Genomic DNA, 19,729 nt, shown 5'->3' on the forward strand with positions numbered 1-19,729 from the left:
ATAAAAATGGCTATAATAAGCATAATTGTCTCCATTGTAACCCTCTGGACTTGTGAGTTTTCATGGCATACCATGTGTACCTGTTCTCCGAGATGTATAGGATCAGTGCTGGCAGAAGTTTCTATTAAGTTGTGCCACTGCTTGTTTCATTTGGTAATAGCATGGTATGCAATTTTTATTTGTCTTTGTATCATTTTTTAGGCAGTAGGCAATTATATTTACAAAATAACAGGAGTTGGGTTTTGGGTTCTAACCTTTTACTAATTAAAAAAAATTAGGCACGCACAAAGCTCAAAGTAGTGGTATACAGAGGCCCAGATTTACTAATGCATCTGCACCAAAAATCGTGCAATTTGGCTCATCTAGGGTTTCTACGCTTTTTTTCTGACATGCTCATTGAGGGGGTGGGACTTAGTGGGTGGGTGGAGCTATATGGGAAAGGAGCAGATCTAAGTTTCACTGTTTTACACCAACATTTCAGTGCAATTCTTGTTTAAAAATCTGTCTCAAACTAAGCCAACCAGAAAAGTGTCTGTCTCTACACCACATGTATCATTCAGCCTGAGCCCCTGTGATAAATCTGGGCCAGTATGTCCTATACCTACATAATATATATTATTATGAGACCTTTTATAAATGAGACCTCTTTATAAATCTACCTACCCAGTATATATCTACTTACACCATTTCCAATGAGAAAGTTTAAGATCAGGTAGTGGATATAGTCCGTGAAAATTCACGTATGTGTGAATGAGGCCTAAATTCTTTGTCCGTGAACGATTGCCTATGGTGAAAATTCTGTAAAATCTTGAGCACAGCATTCAATATAAGTGCATGACTTGCTATATTTGTGTTTTTAGTGCTTTGTTATTCGTAATTTTATTACCTTATTGTATGTTTTATATTATATGGATGATAAACAATATCTTAAATCATTTCAAGCGTTTATATATTGCCCTAAATTAACACTTGCAGATTATTAGTGTGGAGATTAGTTTAATAAAGCATTATTCTTACTGCGCCATCTAGTGGCTTAAAAGTAAATTGCCTTTAATAAATGACATTAATGACAGCATCTTCTAGTTTTTACTGGACGACGCTAAACCTTTAAGCACCTAATACAGATTATCTCTTATGTGATGCTTACTAGAAAATGTGTTTTCAAAAAAGTTTAAAATAAATAAGCATTACTCTCTGTACAGATCCCCGCTGTTCCCATTCTGACCCTGCCTTCCACTTACTCTTCCTTGCTGGACTGACAGAAAATTGGTCGAATGCAGTTTTTTTTTAACCCATTATGGCCATTTTTAAAGTAGCTTTTCGACACAGGGAAAGTCCCTTTCAATCTAGCATCTATTGATCAATCCCATTGTCAAGACAGCTGGTGTATGCAAAAGGGACACAGATCAGGCGGAACGCATAATGGAGGTCCATAAATATATATACCAGGCATCCTCAAACTGCGGCCATCCAGCTGTTGTAAAACTACAACTCCCACAATGCCCTGATGTAGACTGATACCTGTAGGCTGTTCGGGCATGCTGGGAGTTGTAGTTTTGCAACAGCTGGAGGGCTGCAGTTTGAGGATGCCTGATATATACCATCATGATTCTGTATTGGGGCTCATGCACAAGAACGTGTGCCGTGTATTGCAGTCCCCAATTCCTGAGCACTGTCTGTGTGGCCTGCACTGACTGATACGGACCCATTCAACTTGAATGGGTCTGCGATCCCTCCGCACCGCAAAACAATACAGCATGATCTATTGTTTGAGGCGGTCACTGGGAGCTTTAACAGACACCTACCTTTCTCAGGTATAGCAGAGACGTGGCTGAGTACAGGTTTACATATACATTGCAATCCGTATCTTGCCATTGCTTATCTTGTACTCTTCCTGAATCTCAGTCTACATGTATATTATACTCCAGAGCTGCATTCATAGTTCTGTTGGTTGTCATTAGAAACAGTCAAAAAGCATTTTATCAGCTTAGCTGAGCTATTAGATTTCAGTAGGACAATTTGTTTCTCCTGTATCAAATGACAGTATAGTGCCTGGTATAAGGACCGCACTTAGGTTAGTTTCACACTAGCGTTCAGAGATCAGTTTCAGATTCAGTCTCTTTTGGAACAGCCTGCCTGAGCTCTCTGGATCCGATTGTCTGACGCTGCATGAATTAACTATAATGGAGAGCGGTGGAGATCGGGCTGCAACGTGGCAAATCTGTCTAGAATCAGACAATACTGCTGCATGGTGGTGAGGACGGCGCAAAACATAGTCACACCGGTGTTACAAAGCCACAAAACAGGTTCTTGCAACTTTTTTGGCGTGGCGCGCTTAGTAAATAACCCCAAAGTGTCCGTCCAGCAGACTTGTCATTCTCGTGTACTGACCCTAAATGGGCAACATAGTGATGACAGATGCACTTTAAATAATATGCTAGCTAATCTCATCACATTTAACATTTTCTATCTACGCCTTTAATTTCAGAGAAGTTCAGAGGTTGTCCAGGATTAACATGGCTGCCATCTTACAAAAAACAGCACCACTTCTGTTTGTGGCTTGTGCCCTGTGTTGCCGTCTGAGGGACTGACGGACGTAGCCGTGTGCTGTACTTGGCAGTCTCTGTCAGGCCCATAGACAGCTTTTTATGCCAGTGTTGGGTCCCCCCTGCACTGCCGTAGAGTCGGCAGTGCAGGGGGGATTCTCCCCTGACTGGAGTAGTTTTTACTCTGCTTTTACAGCAGTTTCCAGGTGTAAAAGTTAGAATAATAAACGTGTTGGGCTCGGTCCTCGACACTCCATTCCCACTCCTACTTGAAAGTCTGAGAAAGGGGATTTGAAGCTTTTTTACACCTTAAAAAAAGTCATAGCACAGGTTATACATGAAAGGGTCCGTGGTTACGCTTGTGCACCATCACTCTGTATATACAAGGGGCTATGGGACCTCCTTTCTCAAGATCGGTTCTCTGGAAAGATGGTGAATGTTGTATATGGGAAAACACCTTTAAGGCCACATTCATACAAGTGATACAGATTGTGTCAGGACCTATTCATGGAAAAACGTATGGTTTTGCACACACGTTCGTTCAGTGTTTGCCTTTTTATACTCATGGATGATATCAGCTTTGATGTGTTTTTCACTGAAAATAACACTCTACATCTCCTAACCACCATCAGTGGAAAACACACTGCATCTGGATGCCTTCAGTTTTTCAGGCAAGCCCCATTCACTTCTATGGAGCCTGCGCTGCGTGAAGAACGATGCTCATGTACACAGACCCATTGAAATGAACGGGTCAGGACGAGTCCAGACGCTATGTGTTCACTACACGCATCGCATCCGGATGGAAAAATCACTCCTGTGAAAGACCTAAGGATATGTCCTCATGGGCCTTATTTTGTAGCTGAAAATCCACATACAATGCATGTTACCACACATTTGACTCAGCAAGGCAAAGGATGAAATCCATGGCAGAATTAAAACCTGCGCTGCATATCAAGTTATATGCGGATTTGTTGCAGACATTTTTTGCAGCGTGTGGATGAGATTTTTTCAAATTATCTACTTTTCTGCTGCTGTGGATTTTCTGTATGGAAATCAGTTGCTGAAAATCCACAGCATTTCCGTCACATGTGGCTGTACCCTCGCAGGTGCTAAACAAGGCTGTCCAGTGGTGGAAAGGATTTCCCCCATCTTAGGCCTCATGCACACAGCCGTTGTTTTGGTCCGCATTCGAGCCGCAGTTTTGGCAGCTTGGATGCGGACCCATTCACTTCAATGGGGCCACAAAAGATGCGGACAGAGCCCCGTGTGCTGTCCGCATCCGTTGCTCCGTTCCGTGGTCCGCAAAAAAAATATAACCTGTCCGTATTTTGCGGACAAGAATAGGCAGTTATATCAATGGCTGTCCGTGCCGTCCTGCAAATTGCGGAACGCACACGGACGCCATCCGTGTTTTGCGGATCCGCAATTTGCGGACCGCAAAACACATACAACGGTCGTGTGCATGAGGCCTTAGGCTACCTACACACTTTGCAGATTTGTGTGCACCAAAACTGAACATAAAACAGCACTATTTATTTATCACGTTTTTGGTTCGCTTTTTATGTGGCTTTTGTTTTATGTTAACAACTTCATTGAAGTCTATGGGGGAAAAAAAAACTCTACAAAAGGTTCAGAACCGCGGCACACATTGAGATGCTGCAGATTTTAAAATCTGCACGGACAGGTCAATTTCTGCACAGAAAATACATGTAAAATGTACATGAGATTTGGCAAATGATTTGCCTTGTACTGTTATACTGTGTTTTTTGTGTGCGGAAAAAAACATGCATAATCTGCAATGTGTGCAGCTACTCTTATAGGTCCTTACTTGTGATGGACACCTCTTCAGGACTACGTTTTCTGATGAATATAGAATAAGGCTTCATGCACACAGATCCGTAAAATAAGGATATACCATCCGTGTTGCATCCTCATTTTTTGCGGACTTCAATGGGTCTTCCAAGTGTAGGACATGTTCTATCTTTTTGCGAAAAGAAAATATAGATGTGGAAAGTACATGTGTATCACATCATTAATGTGTTTTCCATGTCCGTTCCACGAAAAATCTGCCAAGTGTGGACCACGGGCCCACTGGAGTCAATGGGTCTGCAAGGAAAGTGTATTCAACAAGGACCGTATCCGTATTTTGCGGATCTGCAATTTGTGGACTACAAAACGGACACTGTTGTGTGAATGAGGCCTTATAGTTCGTACCTGAGAAGAGACTGATTGCTTTTCCATATAGATAAGGAATGATAATGGTAAGTATAGCAAATCTAGTCACTAGTGACTAAGTATTAAATATGTCCGCAGGTACGGAGCCGTTGCGAATACATGGCTGGGAACTAATGACCTAGGCGGTGAAGACTGGCGCAATGAAAGTGTTAGAAGAGTGCCTCAGCATTTGTGCTGTCACTTAGCGCACACCCATAGATCTTGTGCACAGTCCGTGATGAAAGCTCTGCTTTTCGTCTGGCAGCATTTCAGACTTACACCCCGCTGCAGATTACACTTTGACTTATTGGAATAAAATCTCTGGAATGACAGAGCCTAGCGGGTCATTTTTTTGTTCGGGTTATTAAAATGACCGTTTGTACACTATTATTCAAAATAGCCAAGTCGTTATGGCATTTTGGTGAAATTCCCTTGTAGAGGCGCACATTTGCTGCAAAGGGCAAACTTGCATAGTAAAAAAGATAAATCAAATTCAAGAATGTGGAGTTTATTGAATCCAAATTGTGCCCAGTTGGCCTAAGATCTATATGTGAGCAATCCATCTTGTGCTGATAATAGAGGCTCTGGAAATCCACCTGATGTTTGCAATATTACATTTCAGTCTAATGAGCTGCACTAATACATATTGAAGATGGTTGTAAAGAGCAGGTTGTGAGTCCAAGCAGGATAATTTGAAAGATGCATCAGCTTAGCCTTTAACATGACTCTGGGGGTCCGTCTACAATTATACATATAAGCAAATTGCATTTAAATAGAATTTCTGTAAGCTCGGGAAAGTAGGAATGTCTTCACAGTTTAGTGTCTTGTGCTTGTATCGTTCATCAGTGGGTCTTGTGTGACAATGTGAATATTTTATTTTACTCACTTATATACTGTAGCAGTGACATATTCCGCAGCACTGTACAGACATAACCATCGCTCTCTGTCCCCAGTAGATCTCGCAATCGAAGTTCCCTATCAGTATGTCTTTGGCGTATGGGAGGAAACCCAAAGGGAGAACATACATGCAGATGTTGGCTTGGTCAGATTTGAACCTAGGACTCCAGTGTTGCAAGGCACCAGTGCTAGCCACCGTCCTGCCCAGGTGTTCACGTTCCCTTTCACTTGGCACACAAAGTATATAAAAAAGACACAGCTGTAATGTTACTTTTGCGTTCTCATTACAAAAAAGTTCCTAGCAGTGCTAGTCTACTCAGTGACCTGTAAGTAAAGGACTTGGCCTTAAAAGAGCATCAGTCATGGGGCATGACTTCATTTATCGATGACTTATGGACAAGAGACCCTCTGGATCCTTTTCATGATGTATGCAAATGCGCAACAGCTTTCATTTGTTTTATAAGCTGGCATCGGGGGTTAATTACCAAACCTTAGGCTCTGTTCACACCTGCATCAGCTCATTTCCATCAGGCTTTACCAAAGCATTTCATCTGATGGAAACCATAATAATCCATTATAACTCAATGGACGAAAAAAATTGTGAAACCGACTCATAACAGACCATAGCCAATCGGTCTTGTCTCACATAATGGCGCAAGTGAGATGATTCAAGATCGTCCTCATTTCAATCTGTGACAAAGCTAGTCCTTCTATGATCCAGGGCAAAGATTCGGTTTGGTACTTTGCTCACCTGACTTGTCGTTCAGCAGCCTAATCATCAGTCTGCCCAGCATTGAAGGGGTTATTATTGAGGGAGGTATGCTGCTATGGGGGATAGAGAACCAGCGAAGTGCCTGTCTGCCTGGGGTTGGCGCTTAGTTCCATCTCGCTGTGGAAATGGCGACATGTGACAACCCCTTCAAAGACTCTGTGTTCCTAGATCTCTTGTAAAATAAGCATGTGGCCATTGCGGGGACACAAATGTAACATGCCATTATTCTGAAAATCTGTGCCTGAAATCCAGCAAAGTTGTTTTTTAATTCAAATGCAAATTAGGATCTCTGTGCACTGTGGGTGGGTCCACTGTGCCACGGTGCCCAGTGCACCCTACTTCTCCCAATATCATCACTCAGCATTTAAGTGAATAAAGGTAAGGCCAGCAGCAAGGACTGCTTTGCACCTGTGGAGCAGGCTTGCGATACAGGTCCAGAGCCGATGATGCAGGGGAATCCTGGCGCTGTGTCAATCAGCCATGAGGAGGAGTCACTCTGCAGTGATATAGCAGAGCAATGGTTCCCTGGACAGTGTGGCCGTGTCCACAGTGCTCTGGCTTTCTAATTTGCAGCAAAATAAGAACAATTTCAATGTTGGTGAATGGCTCCCACAAAAGCCATATGCTCAGTTTCCAAGTGATTTGTGGGCTGACAATAGCTGCTAGTGCCAGTGATGCCACCCACATCTATGTGCCTATTAAGTTTCCCAGTTATTCCCTGATTTGAGTGTTGGCAAAAAAAATATGTCGGAGATTGAACATTTGTTAGGGGTGGGATTAAAATGGGATATTCACAGGATATGCTATGAATGTCTGATAGATGTGGGTGTCTATGGTATCTGCATCAGTCTTCAGAAAGTGGAACCCCTATTCCCTCACCACCTGCTGCTCAATGGAGAGAGCTCGAGCGACCGCCTCTCCATCTACTCTATGCCTGGTTGTGTTGGCTGGTGACAGCCTCAACAGGAAGGACAGAGGTTGGGGACAGGAGCTGTTGGGACCCACATCTATCAGACATTTGTGGCTTAGGCTTCATGCACATAACCATATATAGTTTGCAGCCCACAAACTGCGGATCTGCAAAATACGTATACCGTCTGTGTTGCATCTACATTTTTTGTATAGACATTGACTTCATTGAGTCCGTGGTCCAAGAACAAGACATGGTCTGTCTTGTTGCTGTACAGACGTATGGATGCCTAAACCACATGGATCATCCGTTTGCTTTCTGCATCCGTATGCCCGTACTGAAGTCAATAGGTCCGCAAAAAAAATGCGGATGGCACAAGGACTGCATCCGTATTTTGCAGATCTGTGGTTTGTGGACCCCAAACGGATACAGTCATGTGCATGAGGCCTTATCCTGTGTATGTGCCATAAATATTTAATACAATACAATAGAATACATTTCTCATCAGAGATTTTCTTTAAAATTAAAGGGGTTATCCACTAATTGATATTGATGACCTATTCTCAGGCTAGGCCATCAATATCAGATCGGTGGGGGTGTAGGAGGAGGCTGGTGCTCCGTGCCTCTTCCTAGGCCATGTGACGTCACTGTATATTGGTCACATGGCCTGATTGCAGCTCTGCCCACTAGAAGTGAAAGCTGGCTGAGCTGCAATACCAAGAACAACCGCTATGCTATGTATGGCGGTGTACTTGGAAAACTGCCAGGAGCCTGCATTGCTCACCAGAGCTTCGGTGAACGCTGCGGCTCCCTGAAACAGCTGATTGGCGGGGGCGCTGGACCTCGGACCCCAACTGATGTGATAATAATGACCTGTCCTGAGAATGGGGCATCATTATCCATTCCTGGATAACCACTTTAACATTATGAAATGACTCGGCGACCAATCCCTACCTGTTCATCATGGAAACAGGCAATGCACAGTAGGCTTTATTCATCGCCCTCGTGACTTATTCTGGCTTTAGTCGAACCTGTAACCACCTCAATGTATTCATGCGTGCACCAATGTCATGTATCTGTATTGCGACCTCCCTTTTAGTCAAAGTTGAGATTCTTCACTTTTATTTTTTTCCCCCTCTTCTGACAAGGCAGTACTTTTTAAACTTAATATTTCATCAAGTATAATGCTATTAGAGACTTATTTTCACTTAGTTCACTCATCAGGCAGTGAGATGGCAATAAAAGGGAATGGCTCCTCTGAGACATTAATGCTTTGGAATAAATGATGTGCTAGAACAGAAATTTAATTAATTTACAGAGTATATTGATAGTCCCCTGTTACTGTGCTGTATATTTTTAATCTTCTTTAACATCTGTAGTAAAGTGTTTCAAAACCCCTGCAGTTGAGCAACTAATAGATAATTAAGTAATAAGGGAAGAGGTTTCCAGAGGGAAAGAGAATCTTTTAACGAGTGCTGTCATAATAGGAATAAAGTACTGTTCACATGATTTATCGAGAAGAAAATATCTAATTCTATTATGTTTTAAACTAGAAGCTGTATCTTTGCAATATTAGGAGAATGTATTCTTATAGGGTTTTATGAGCAGGGAAATAATCTACCCACAGTGAAGATTTTATTCCTAATGTCTTTTCTGCTGAAAATGAAACTTACAGGGACCATAAGTTACATGTATATATCGTATATGCCGCACTTATACATTCATGTATCACAAGCTGGTAAGGAAACCCTTCATTTTAATTACTGTGCTTCCTTTATTCTAATGATGATTATAGTGTTTTGTTACTTTGTGTGACGTGGTAGCAGAAGGTAACAGATCTGGCCTTCATATTATTACAGACTAGTGCGGACACAACTGTCTAAAAGACTGGCTTTCTTGACCATAGCAACCAATCATAACACAGTTTAAATGTAAGGGTTTTTTCCAAGGATAGGTCATCAGTATCTGATCGGTGCGGGTCTGACACCCAGGAGAAGGCAGCTGTTTGAAAAGTTTTCGTCACCCATGTGTGCGCTGCGGCCTTCTCAGTGCCCACCAAGCACATCTCTGTACATTGTAGAGAGGCTGTGCTTGGTATCGCGCTGAGCCCCGTTCACTTCTATGGGGCTGGGTGCAATACCAAGCACAGCTGCTATATAATGTATGGCGCAGTGCACACAGGATCACCGGTGCCTTCTCGGACAGCTGATTAACGGGGGTCCCGGGTGTCAGGATAGGTCATCAGTATCTGATCAGTGGGGGTCCGACACCCGGGACCCCCACCAATCAGATATTGATGACCTATCCTGAGTATAGGTCATCAGTGTCAAAAACTCGGAACAAACCTTTAAAGGGGTTGTCTGGCATTAGAAAAAACATTGCTTCTTTCTTCCAAAACAATACCACTCCTGTCCATGGGTTGTGTCTGCTATTAGAGGCAATGGGGCAGTGCTGCAGTACGGATACAAACTGTGGACATGAGTGGTGCAGTTTTTGGAAGTAAGCAGCCATGTTTTTCGAATCTTGGACAACCCCTTTAACCTGCTCTGGGAAAATGATGAAATTGACAACACTGACAGTTTTTCTTTTTAGAAGTTTATTTTTTAGAACTATGCCTTTAAGTTTGGAGGAGCCAGCAACTCCCCCTTTACGGTTATACCTGAGGCTCTTTGTGGTTTTTGTGTTCTCAAAAGTACATAGCCATTCCACTCGATATCAAGTGGCTTATCCACCCTTTCACAGACAGTAAAAATAGACATAGAAGAAAAAATGGCACTCAAAACAAGTCCCAATAGTCTCTTGTGATTGAAAACCTTCTGAAAAAATAAAATTGGAGCAAAATGTAACATCTGTGTTTGTGTTTTTTACTCGCCGCAAACTTCCTTGGCATGCTTGCAGTCCTCCTCCCGTGGAGCCTAAAACCCCACTACCAGGTTTTCCTTCTCCTTTCAATGTAGCTTGTCATCAGATTGCAGCATCTTTAGACCCACATTCACACTTGTAGTGTTCCAGGAAATACGCCTCTGGGCTGATTATCAGCTGGATAAACATCCCATCCCCTTTAATGGACCTGTGCTGAAGGACCTGCAACGAGCCTTCACACAAGCAAAGACTTGTTTGTCGGCTGATCACTTTATGCGCCGGTAAAATTTGTCAGCAGCTCATCTCCCCATGTAAACAGGGATGTGCTGCCGACAGTAATGGAAATGAATGGCCCCACGACCATCAACCTAATCCGACCTTGTTACAGGTAATTATCTGCCCCTGTTAGGGTACAGCCACACAGTCAGGTTTCTGCATGCAGTTTTGGAAGCGGAGTGGTTCATAAAAGCAAATTTTTAAATATTTTTTTATATTCACTCCTGGATTTGGTCTGCAAAACGGCTTAGGAAACCTGACCTTGTGGTCCCACCATACAAAACATCCCTGCATGCCCACTCCTTCTTTCTCCAAATTTACTGTTGAGGGAATTTTTTTGTTTTTTTGTGGCTCAGCGGTCAGCACTGGTGCCTTGCTGCGCTGAGGTCCTGGGTTTGAATCCGACCAAGGACATCATCTGCATGGAGTTTGTATGTTCTCCCCGTGTTTGTGTGGGTTTCCTCCCACACTCCAAAGATATACAGATAGGGAATTTAAATTGTGAGCTCCATTGACAGCTAGTGATGCTAATGTCTGTAAAGCGCTGTGGAATATAATAGCGCTATATAAGTGCATAAAAAAATATTGGACAGCCTCCCAATACACAGCTGATCCAATTGGTATCGGAGCTTGTGGCCAATTTTGACTACTTTGTATTCTCAATTTAAGGAATTCATAGACTTGAAAGACTATATTGTTTTTGTATTTTGTGATCTATTACTAAAGTGATACCTGGTATTGGCTCCCTGGTTAGGATAAGCGAGCCTTCAATACCCACGTGGTCAAGCATGGTGTCTAACAATGTATTTTAAAAGTTTTCATCTAGCTGGCCTATCAGCGGTATTACTTTTGTTGCAGGCTGAATAGAATGAAATATTAATGATATTGGCGGAGATATCTACTGTCAAGTATACTTCTAATCTAGGTGCTCTTGTCATTTTATATTTTGTGGCCTGTTTTTAACAGCTATTTTTCTGCTAATGTGGCATGGCACGACAACATTTTTCTGTATTCATTAATGTTTGCCTCAAGCTTGATAATTTGCTGCTGATATATTAATGAGATTACAATGGTCTAATTGTTGTTTCTATCTGACTAGCTAAAGCGGATGAAGTATTACGAGCAAAAGAAAAGAGTGAAGAGGATGCCAGAAAGCGGAAAGAAGAAGGTAGGTGTCGGTGTAGGTCTTTCTCAAGGCCGAGCCGTAACCTATAACCCATTCAATTGCTAGTAGTTCTTTGGAACTAGCAGTCTACATTGTGAGGCTAGTTTCACACTTGCGGCAGAGGAATCTGGCAGGCAGTTCTGTCGCCGGAACTGCCTGCCGGATACGGCAAAATGTATGTCAACTGATGGCATTTGTAAGACTGATCAGGATCCTGATCCGTCTTACAAATGCATTGAAATGCTGGATCCGTCTTTCCAGTGTCATCCACAAAAACGGATCCAGCATTTTATTTTTTTTTTATTTTTTTTTTCTTGGTCTGCACATGCACAGACCGGAAGGACGGATGCAGCACTAATACATTCCTATGGAAAAAAATGCCGGCATTCATGCAAGTGTTTAGTTTTTTTGCCGGAGATAAAACCGTAGCATGCTGCGGTATTATCTTTTGCCTGATCAGTCAAAATGACTGAACTGAAGACCATCCTGATGCAAGCCCAGTGTATGCCGTGGTCAGCGATGAACACTGCATACAAGGAGTTAATATGCCAGCATCAGGAACAGCCGGGCCCCTGCTGCAGATTGTACGGGCGCGCACAATCAGCGCGCCCTAACCTGTACGACACTGGGACTCAAGTCATGTCCCGCAGCGCCGTACAGTTTATCCTACTGGTTAAGCAGTATAGTGCTGGCCCTAAAAGTAAGCATGAGGAGAATAAGCCATGGCAGGATATTTCTGACAGCTGAGAAGAAAGCATATGGCGTTTTTATTTAGATTAAATCTACCAAAATCATCAGTTGCTTCTACCAAAACCATTAAATTCATCCGAATTCAGCGTCATGTGTAAGGCCCACCCCACTTAGGTTCCTCAGTATACTCAGGTTTTTCACCAAATTTTCCATTTTAGCACTGATTGGTAAATGAAACTCTACCCAGGGGAAGCAGAATACAGGACCTGCACTAAAGCGTGTGTCCTGGTGGCAGGAAAGAGGCTGTAGCGAGAGTTGGGGAGCGCAAGTAATGTTACGTACAGGTGGATGGAGCATGAGCATATCCTATACCAGTAGAAGAGCTGGGGAGTAATTGTGTCGGTGCATGTTAAAGGGGTTTTCCGGGATTTTCATATTGATGGCCTATCCTCAGGATCAGCTGTTTGAGGAAGCCACAGCACCCACTGGAGCCCTGGTGAGCGCTGTGGCCTCCTCACTACTTACCAAGCACAGTGCTGTCCATTAGATAGTGGCTGTGCTTGGTAATGCAGCTCAGTGCTTAAAAATGGAATCTGGAGCAACCCACAGGAATAAGAAGAGGTTAGGTAGTTCTTCAGTTTTCTTAATTTTACCTGGAATATACATTTCATTTGTATTTTGTGTCATTTGTTGCCCACAGTTGCTACAGCATCAAAGTCCCGAATGTCATATCACCAATGTAGTAATCTATTAGTTGCATTAATAATTGAGAATTTCTTAGGTGGATAGGATGTAGACGTTCTCAGTGGCTTTGTAGGCCCCTCTACTTCCACACTTTTTTATTTATCTTTGCTTTTGAGTGATTATTCATTGTAGAATAAAGCTAATGCTCGGAATCATCTTTGGAGATTTTAGGATATTGGCGTTTAAACAGTTTCTCATTGATCATGTAAAAGAAAATATATAACATTTTCAGCGTAATGAAGAAAATTTAAATAATGTATGCAAAACCGGTCTCACTTCAAACTACACTGGGCACTCATTTCATCTGAAGAATGTCTTCTTTCTCTTATGTTAATTTGCTAATTATGTTAGCCAGATATCTAGCTTAATGCATGAAATGAATTTCAGATGTAATCATGATTAATAGAGGTAAAACTGCAATGAAGTTTTCTTTTTGTCGGAGGATTTTTACGTGTCATCTCTCGTTGGCCTTGTAGGTCAATAACTAATTCTTCGGGTACTTTCACACTAGCGTTTTTCTTTTCCGGCATAGAGTTCCGTCACAGGGGCTAAATTCCGGAAAATAACTGATCAGGCATATCCCCATGCATTCTGAATGGAGAGTAATCCGTTCAGGATGCATCAGGATGTCTTCAGTTCAGTCGTTTGCTACGGTTTTATCTCCGGCGAAAAGAAACTGGAGACTTGCCTGAATTTTTCCCCATAGGAATGTATTGGTGCCTGATCCGGCATTCAAAATACCGGAATGCCGGGATTCGTCCCTCAGGTCTACAAGCATGCGCAGACCGGTTAAAATGGAAAAAAAGATAAAAGACGGATCAGTCTGTCCGCATGACAAGCGGAGAGACTGATCCAATCTTCCAATGCATTTGTGAGACAGATCCGCATCCGGATGCGTCTCACAAATGCTTTCAGTCACATCCAGATCGGCAGATCCGGCAAGCAGTTCCGACAACGGAACTGCTTGCCGGATCATATTGCCACAAGTGTGAAAGCTGCCTTAAGGAAGAAGCACATGTAAACTCATGTTTCAGGGCTATTGTTCCATTTTTGACACCACAGTGGTGACTTCTGCAGTCTGCCTTTACTATTTAGGCTCTCCTTTGGGCAGAACAACTAGTATATGTTGCTGTCATCAGGTCCAGAGTACATTTGCTTGCTGGCTCATAGGGGTTATCCCATAAGGCAACTTACTGTATACACAGGACATGAGATAACTGTCTGCTAGGCGGTAGTCCATAATCCGACTGCTGGGGCCCCTGCAGATCACAAGAACGGGCGAAGGGTGGGGGGCATTGGGTTGGCTGGTTGCTCAGTTTAACTATATGGGATTGCCAGAGATAGCCAAGTACAATTGCCCGGCTATCTCGAGCAGTCCCATGAGTTTCATGCATGTTTGCCACTCCATTGAAAGAGGGAGCACAGGTTGCCACTCTTATGATCTGCGGGAACCCCAGCGGTCAGATGGACCTTGTCAATCAGGCATTGATCCGCTGTCTTGTGGATAGGGGATAAGTTGTCTTAATAGCTCTTCCCCATACTGTCTCGTTGTTTCCCGCCAGCAGATAGTGTTAACACAGCGCATTCTGCTGTCTGCAAACAAGGATTTTTGTGCTTTACTAACGATGCAATTACCCGATGAATGAGCGCAGGTAATTGGCAGTGTATTTACACCTCCAGATCATTGCTAACAAGTGTTAGGATGAACTCTCCTTAGTGCTGATCTATTCAATTCTCGCCCCGTGTAAAGGGCCCTTTAGCCAACAAAAGAGAAAGCATTTGAAAAGAGTTAAATGGCTTTCGTCAACCAGAGGAAAAAAACAGAAAAGCACTGGCACAACTCTATGTACTAAGGGTACTTTCACACTAGTGTTGTTAGAATCCGGCAGGCAGGATTTTTTTGAAGTGGTATAGATGCAGCTTATTAGTGTCTCCAGCAGACACACACAGGGCCTACATAGTGTTTCCGTCCATCCCAGACCTTGTTCACAGCCTGGTTTTTGCATACAGTATTTATTGATTGTAGACACGTTCCACAGAGCAAACCGATATTTGACACAGGAAATGTTCTAATTTTTTACCTACACCACGATTTTTCTTTAATATTTTCTTTTTTCCTTGTATTACATAACAGTACCAGCCCAGCCTGGTTAAATCGCCACTGCACACTGTCATTGCTGGTTTATCTAGAATATTTCCACCACTTGTCCCCTTCACAGGTTATTTGATTGAGTCTGTATTTCTTTGAAATGTTATTGTCCTGCTTGGATTTACACCTGTCACATTACAGAGATGCCTAGGAGCCATTTATTGCTGGTTATTTTTATTATTAAAAATATTAAATCTAACCGTCCAGAGCCAGTTAATTGCATTTATACCAGAGCCTGATCTTTTTCTACAAAAAAGTAGTATGTTTTAATCATCCTGTTAACATTCTTTAAATCACCTTAGTTTGCATTGCATTATGTTTCTACACCATCGTGAGATTTTGTCATTATACTTTACAGATGTTTTTGTACAATATTCTGTCATACTTTTTTTTTTAAGCGATTATTGGCAGGAGCAGAAAGTAACTGTAAGAAAGCCAGAGAGTATGCAAAGTAGCTTTTTTAGACTGTAAATTTTAATTTATAGATGAGATAAAATATTTCACACATCTGTGTTGATCATAAGAAGCAAAAGACTCAGGCTCCTTTCACACTAGCGTTCGCTGGTCCGCTCGTGATCTCCGTTTGAAGGAGCTCACGAGCGGACCCGAACGCAGCCGTCCAGCCCTGATGCAGTCTGAATGGAGCGGATCCGCTCAGACTGCATCAGTCTGGCGGCGTTCAGCCTCCGCTCCGCTCGCCTCCGCACGGACAGGCGGACAGCTGAAAGCTGCTTGCAGCGTTCGGGTGTCCGCCTGGCCGTGCAGAGGCGAGCGGATCCGTCCAGACTTACAATGTAAGTCAATGGGGACGGATCCGTTTGAAGATGCCACAATGTGGCTCAATCTTCAAGCGGATCCGTCCCCCATTGACTTTACATTGAAAGTCTGGACGGATCCGTCCGAGGCTATTTTCACACTTAGCTTTTTTTTTGCAATTTTAATGCAGACGGATCCGTTCTGAACGGAGCCTCCGTCTGCATTATTATGGGCGGATCCGTTCAGAACGGATCCGCCCGAACGCTAGTGTGAAAGTAGCCTTAAATGGTCACCTACACTTATGTCCGGAACCACAAAGCGCCTGAAAAATTTATAATATGGTATCTGTAGATCTGGGACTAGGTTAAAAAATGTTTCATCGTACCCAATCCCATGGCCCACTTGATAATTTGGGACATAGTTAGTTAGATATTTATATACATATATATATAACACTATGTAATGTGGCTCATATAATTTGGCACATAATTCTGTTTTCTCGCACCCCTTCCCTTAATTCACATCCCTATCACTTTCCTTGGTTGAACATGATGGACATATGTCTTAAGGTGTCCAACTCCATACACATTCAATGTTGGACTGTGGTGCCTAGGGCCCACCAGTAAAATTCCTTCTGGGGGCCCAGTGTAAAGCTACATGCAAATACTACCTGCTCACATAATGGCTGCAGCAAAACGCTCAAGATGATTGATTATGGGGTCCTTGCAGTGACTTCAAGAAGGCAGGTCCCTGGAGAAAGAGGATACTGGCTGGCCTGCCTCTGTGTCTAGAAGTCTTCTATGCCACCCAATATACTGTATCTATAATAATATAAATGTCATATGTATTGCAGTCAATCTACTAGTACAAGGCATGGAAACTTGGGGCCCACCCTTGCTCAGGGCCCACCAGAGGATTCCCTCTGGGCCAGTCTGAGCCTATTCACATTTGTCTAAAGTTGATCAAAAACTAAATTTAACAAGGCACAATCATTTTAGCCAACTGATGACAGAACATTATCAATCAAAAAGAAGTTGGCTGCATGTGGACGCAAGATCTTTCTTTTAAAGAATGTTCCCAGAAAAATGTTTTGCCCATCGCCCAATTTCATTGAACATGTATGGGCAGTTTGAACAACTGTCAATATGGACTAATGTGTATGGCTGTGTCTGAGAAATTAATATTCATCAGATGATTGTTTAATGAACTGCTGTTGAGCCATCAACCAACTTCTACCTAATGTGTATGACCAGCTTTATTTCAACCGTACTATGTACAGTTGTGTTAAAAATAATAGCAGTCAGACATCACTAACCTGATCAATCACTGTTTTTGGTAGAAATTATATTTCTACATGGCAAATAATTTACTAGCAGGTGTAGTAGAGTAATAGAAATCCAACAGATCCAACAGTCATGACATGCATGCTGCTGATTCTGTGTAATTGAATCACTTATTGAAAGGGGCATGTTCAAAATAATAGCAGTGTGGAGTTCAATGAGTGAGGTCATTCATTCTTTAAAAGACAGGTGGCAATTATTGCCCTTATTTAAGGAAGGAAGGCAGAAAATGTTGTACATGCTGGTTACAGTGCATTGCTCTCTGAAATTCTGAGGAAATTGGGTCGTGCCAGACATTGTTCAGAAGAACAGCGTACCTTGATTAAAAAGTTGATTGGAGAGGGGAAACATAAAGAAGTGCAGAAAATGATAGGCTGCTCAGCTAAAATAATCGCAAATGCTTTAAAATGGCTACCAAAACCTGAAAGATGTGGAAGAAAAACGACCATTCGAATGGATAGAAGAATAGCCAAAATGGCAAGGACTCAGCCAACAATCGGCTCCAGGAAGATCAAAGAAGGTCTAAAGTTACCTATGAGTACTGTTACAATTAGAAGACGCCTATGTGAAGCCAAGCTATCTGCAAGAAGCCCCTGCAAAGTCCCACTGTTGAAAAAAAGACATGTGCTGAAGAGGTTACAATTTGCTAAAGAGACATTTTGTGGACTGAATTCAAGCCACAGTACACTGTGAAGACAGTGAAGCATGGTGGTGCAAGCATCATGATATGGGGATGTTTCTTATACTACGGTGTTGGGCCTATTTATCGCATACCAGGGATAATGGATCAGTTTGAATACATCAGAATACTTGAAGAGGCCATGCTGCCTTATGCTGAAGAGGAAGTGCCCTTGAAATGGGTGTTCCAACAAGACAACGACCCTAAACACACCAGTAAACGTGCAACATCTTGGTTCCAGACCAACAAGATTGCCGTTATGGAGTGGCCATCCCAATCCCTGGATCTTAATCCAATAGAAAAATTGTGGGGTGACATCAAAAATGCAGTTTCTGAGGCAAAACCAAGAAATAGAGAAGAACTGTGAAATGTAGTCCAATCATCCTGGGCTGGAATACCTGTTCACAGGTGGCAGAAGTTGGTTGACTCCATGCAACACAGATGTACAGCAGTTCTCAGAAACAGTGGTTATACAACTAAACATTAGTTATGTGATTCAAAGGAAAGCAAAATCTTCAAACATTTTTCAGTTTATATAGTGAATGTTTGCGTTTGTAAAGAAGAAAACACTGCTATTTTTTTGAACAGTCCAATATTCACTTTTCTTCTATTTTTTAGAGGAACAACACAAATTTGATATATTTTTCTTCATGTTTTGATTTGGAATAGAATGTGTAGTGTTCCCAATGCATTTTAAAAAAAAGCTATTAGAAGGATTTTGAGCTTTATTCACTTTTTTAAACACACTGCTATTATTTTGAACTGTAGGTACCCAGAGAGGGGTTACCCTTATTTGCTTGCTGTCTCTAGGGTCTAGCCTAGACCTTATAGTGCAGGATGTGACTGGTGAAATCTCCTCTACCTTTTCTGGACCAAGTGCCATTTGCTACTAATTCAACAGTTAGCCAGTGGACCACAGGACTGGGTAAGATTGAGCCGTTTTATTTTAGTTCCATATCAAAACGTACCCTAGGGCTAACGGCACACAAGTGCCAGTTTAAAAACAGAAAATCTGCACGTTTTTTGGCACCAAACATTACATGCGTTGCTTGTGGATTTTGGTGTGGATTTGATGCAGATTTTCCGCAAGTCTCACCCTTGCATTGAAAAGGCTGAAATCTGCACAAAGAATGGACATGTTGCGGATTTCAGAATTTGCACAGCATGTCAATTTCCACAAAGAAAAAAAAATAAAGTTTAAAAGTGTACAGATGAGAATGAGGTGTAAGGCTACCTGCAGTGTGTGCAGGTAGCCTTATATATGTATTTTGTATGACTTTTTGTCAGGGACAGGAGTGTAGCTGGCCAATTCTATCATTTTGTGCTTTTTTATAATATTATAATGTCTGAATTACTGACCATTTCATTTTCTCTTAATCTTGTTTGGAAATTGTTACATTTTAATAGTTAAATTGATTTGTGATTGTGTATGATCTCAAGACTGATTCCTAAACAAATACTATTATTAATATACTAATATTAGTTATAAAAATGTCAGTGTAAACAGCAATATACGTATATTCAACGTCAACATTTTGGAAACTGGCTTTATTTGTATCTGTATAAGGGATTAATAGAAAATTCATGTTTCCCTTGTTTTCACACATCCAATATTTAATTTGTCATAAAAGTCAAGTGTTTTCAACAGATAAGACCTAGGGCTGCACGACTACTTTTGTCGCAGTAATGTTGCACAGCGTTTATTATAATGAAAGTCCACGACATGCTG

The 19,729-nt window shown here is 42.1% G+C and overlaps 1 protein-coding gene across 3 annotated transcripts in view; it reads left to right on the forward strand.

Annotated features, from left to right (window-relative positions):
- RSRC1 (arginine and serine rich coiled-coil 1) overlaps window positions 1–19,729 on the forward strand; it is a 330,125-nt gene that overhangs the window by 258,509 nt on the left and 51,887 nt on the right. For all 3 annotated transcript variants that reach the window (XM_044290570.1, XM_044290571.1, XM_044290572.1), the window contains exon 7: window positions 11,577–11,645. In XM_044290570.1, the coding sequence (XP_044146505.1) occupies window positions 11,577–11,645 (69 nt within the window). The remainder of the gene's footprint in view (window positions 1–11,576; window positions 11,646–19,729) is intronic.

This window comes from Bufo gargarizans, chromosome 4 (assembly GCF_014858855.1).
Source record: "Bufo gargarizans isolate SCDJY-AF-19 chromosome 4, ASM1485885v1, whole genome shotgun sequence".
Classification (NCBI taxonomy): domain Eukaryota; kingdom Metazoa; phylum Chordata; class Amphibia; order Anura; family Bufonidae; genus Bufo; species Bufo gargarizans.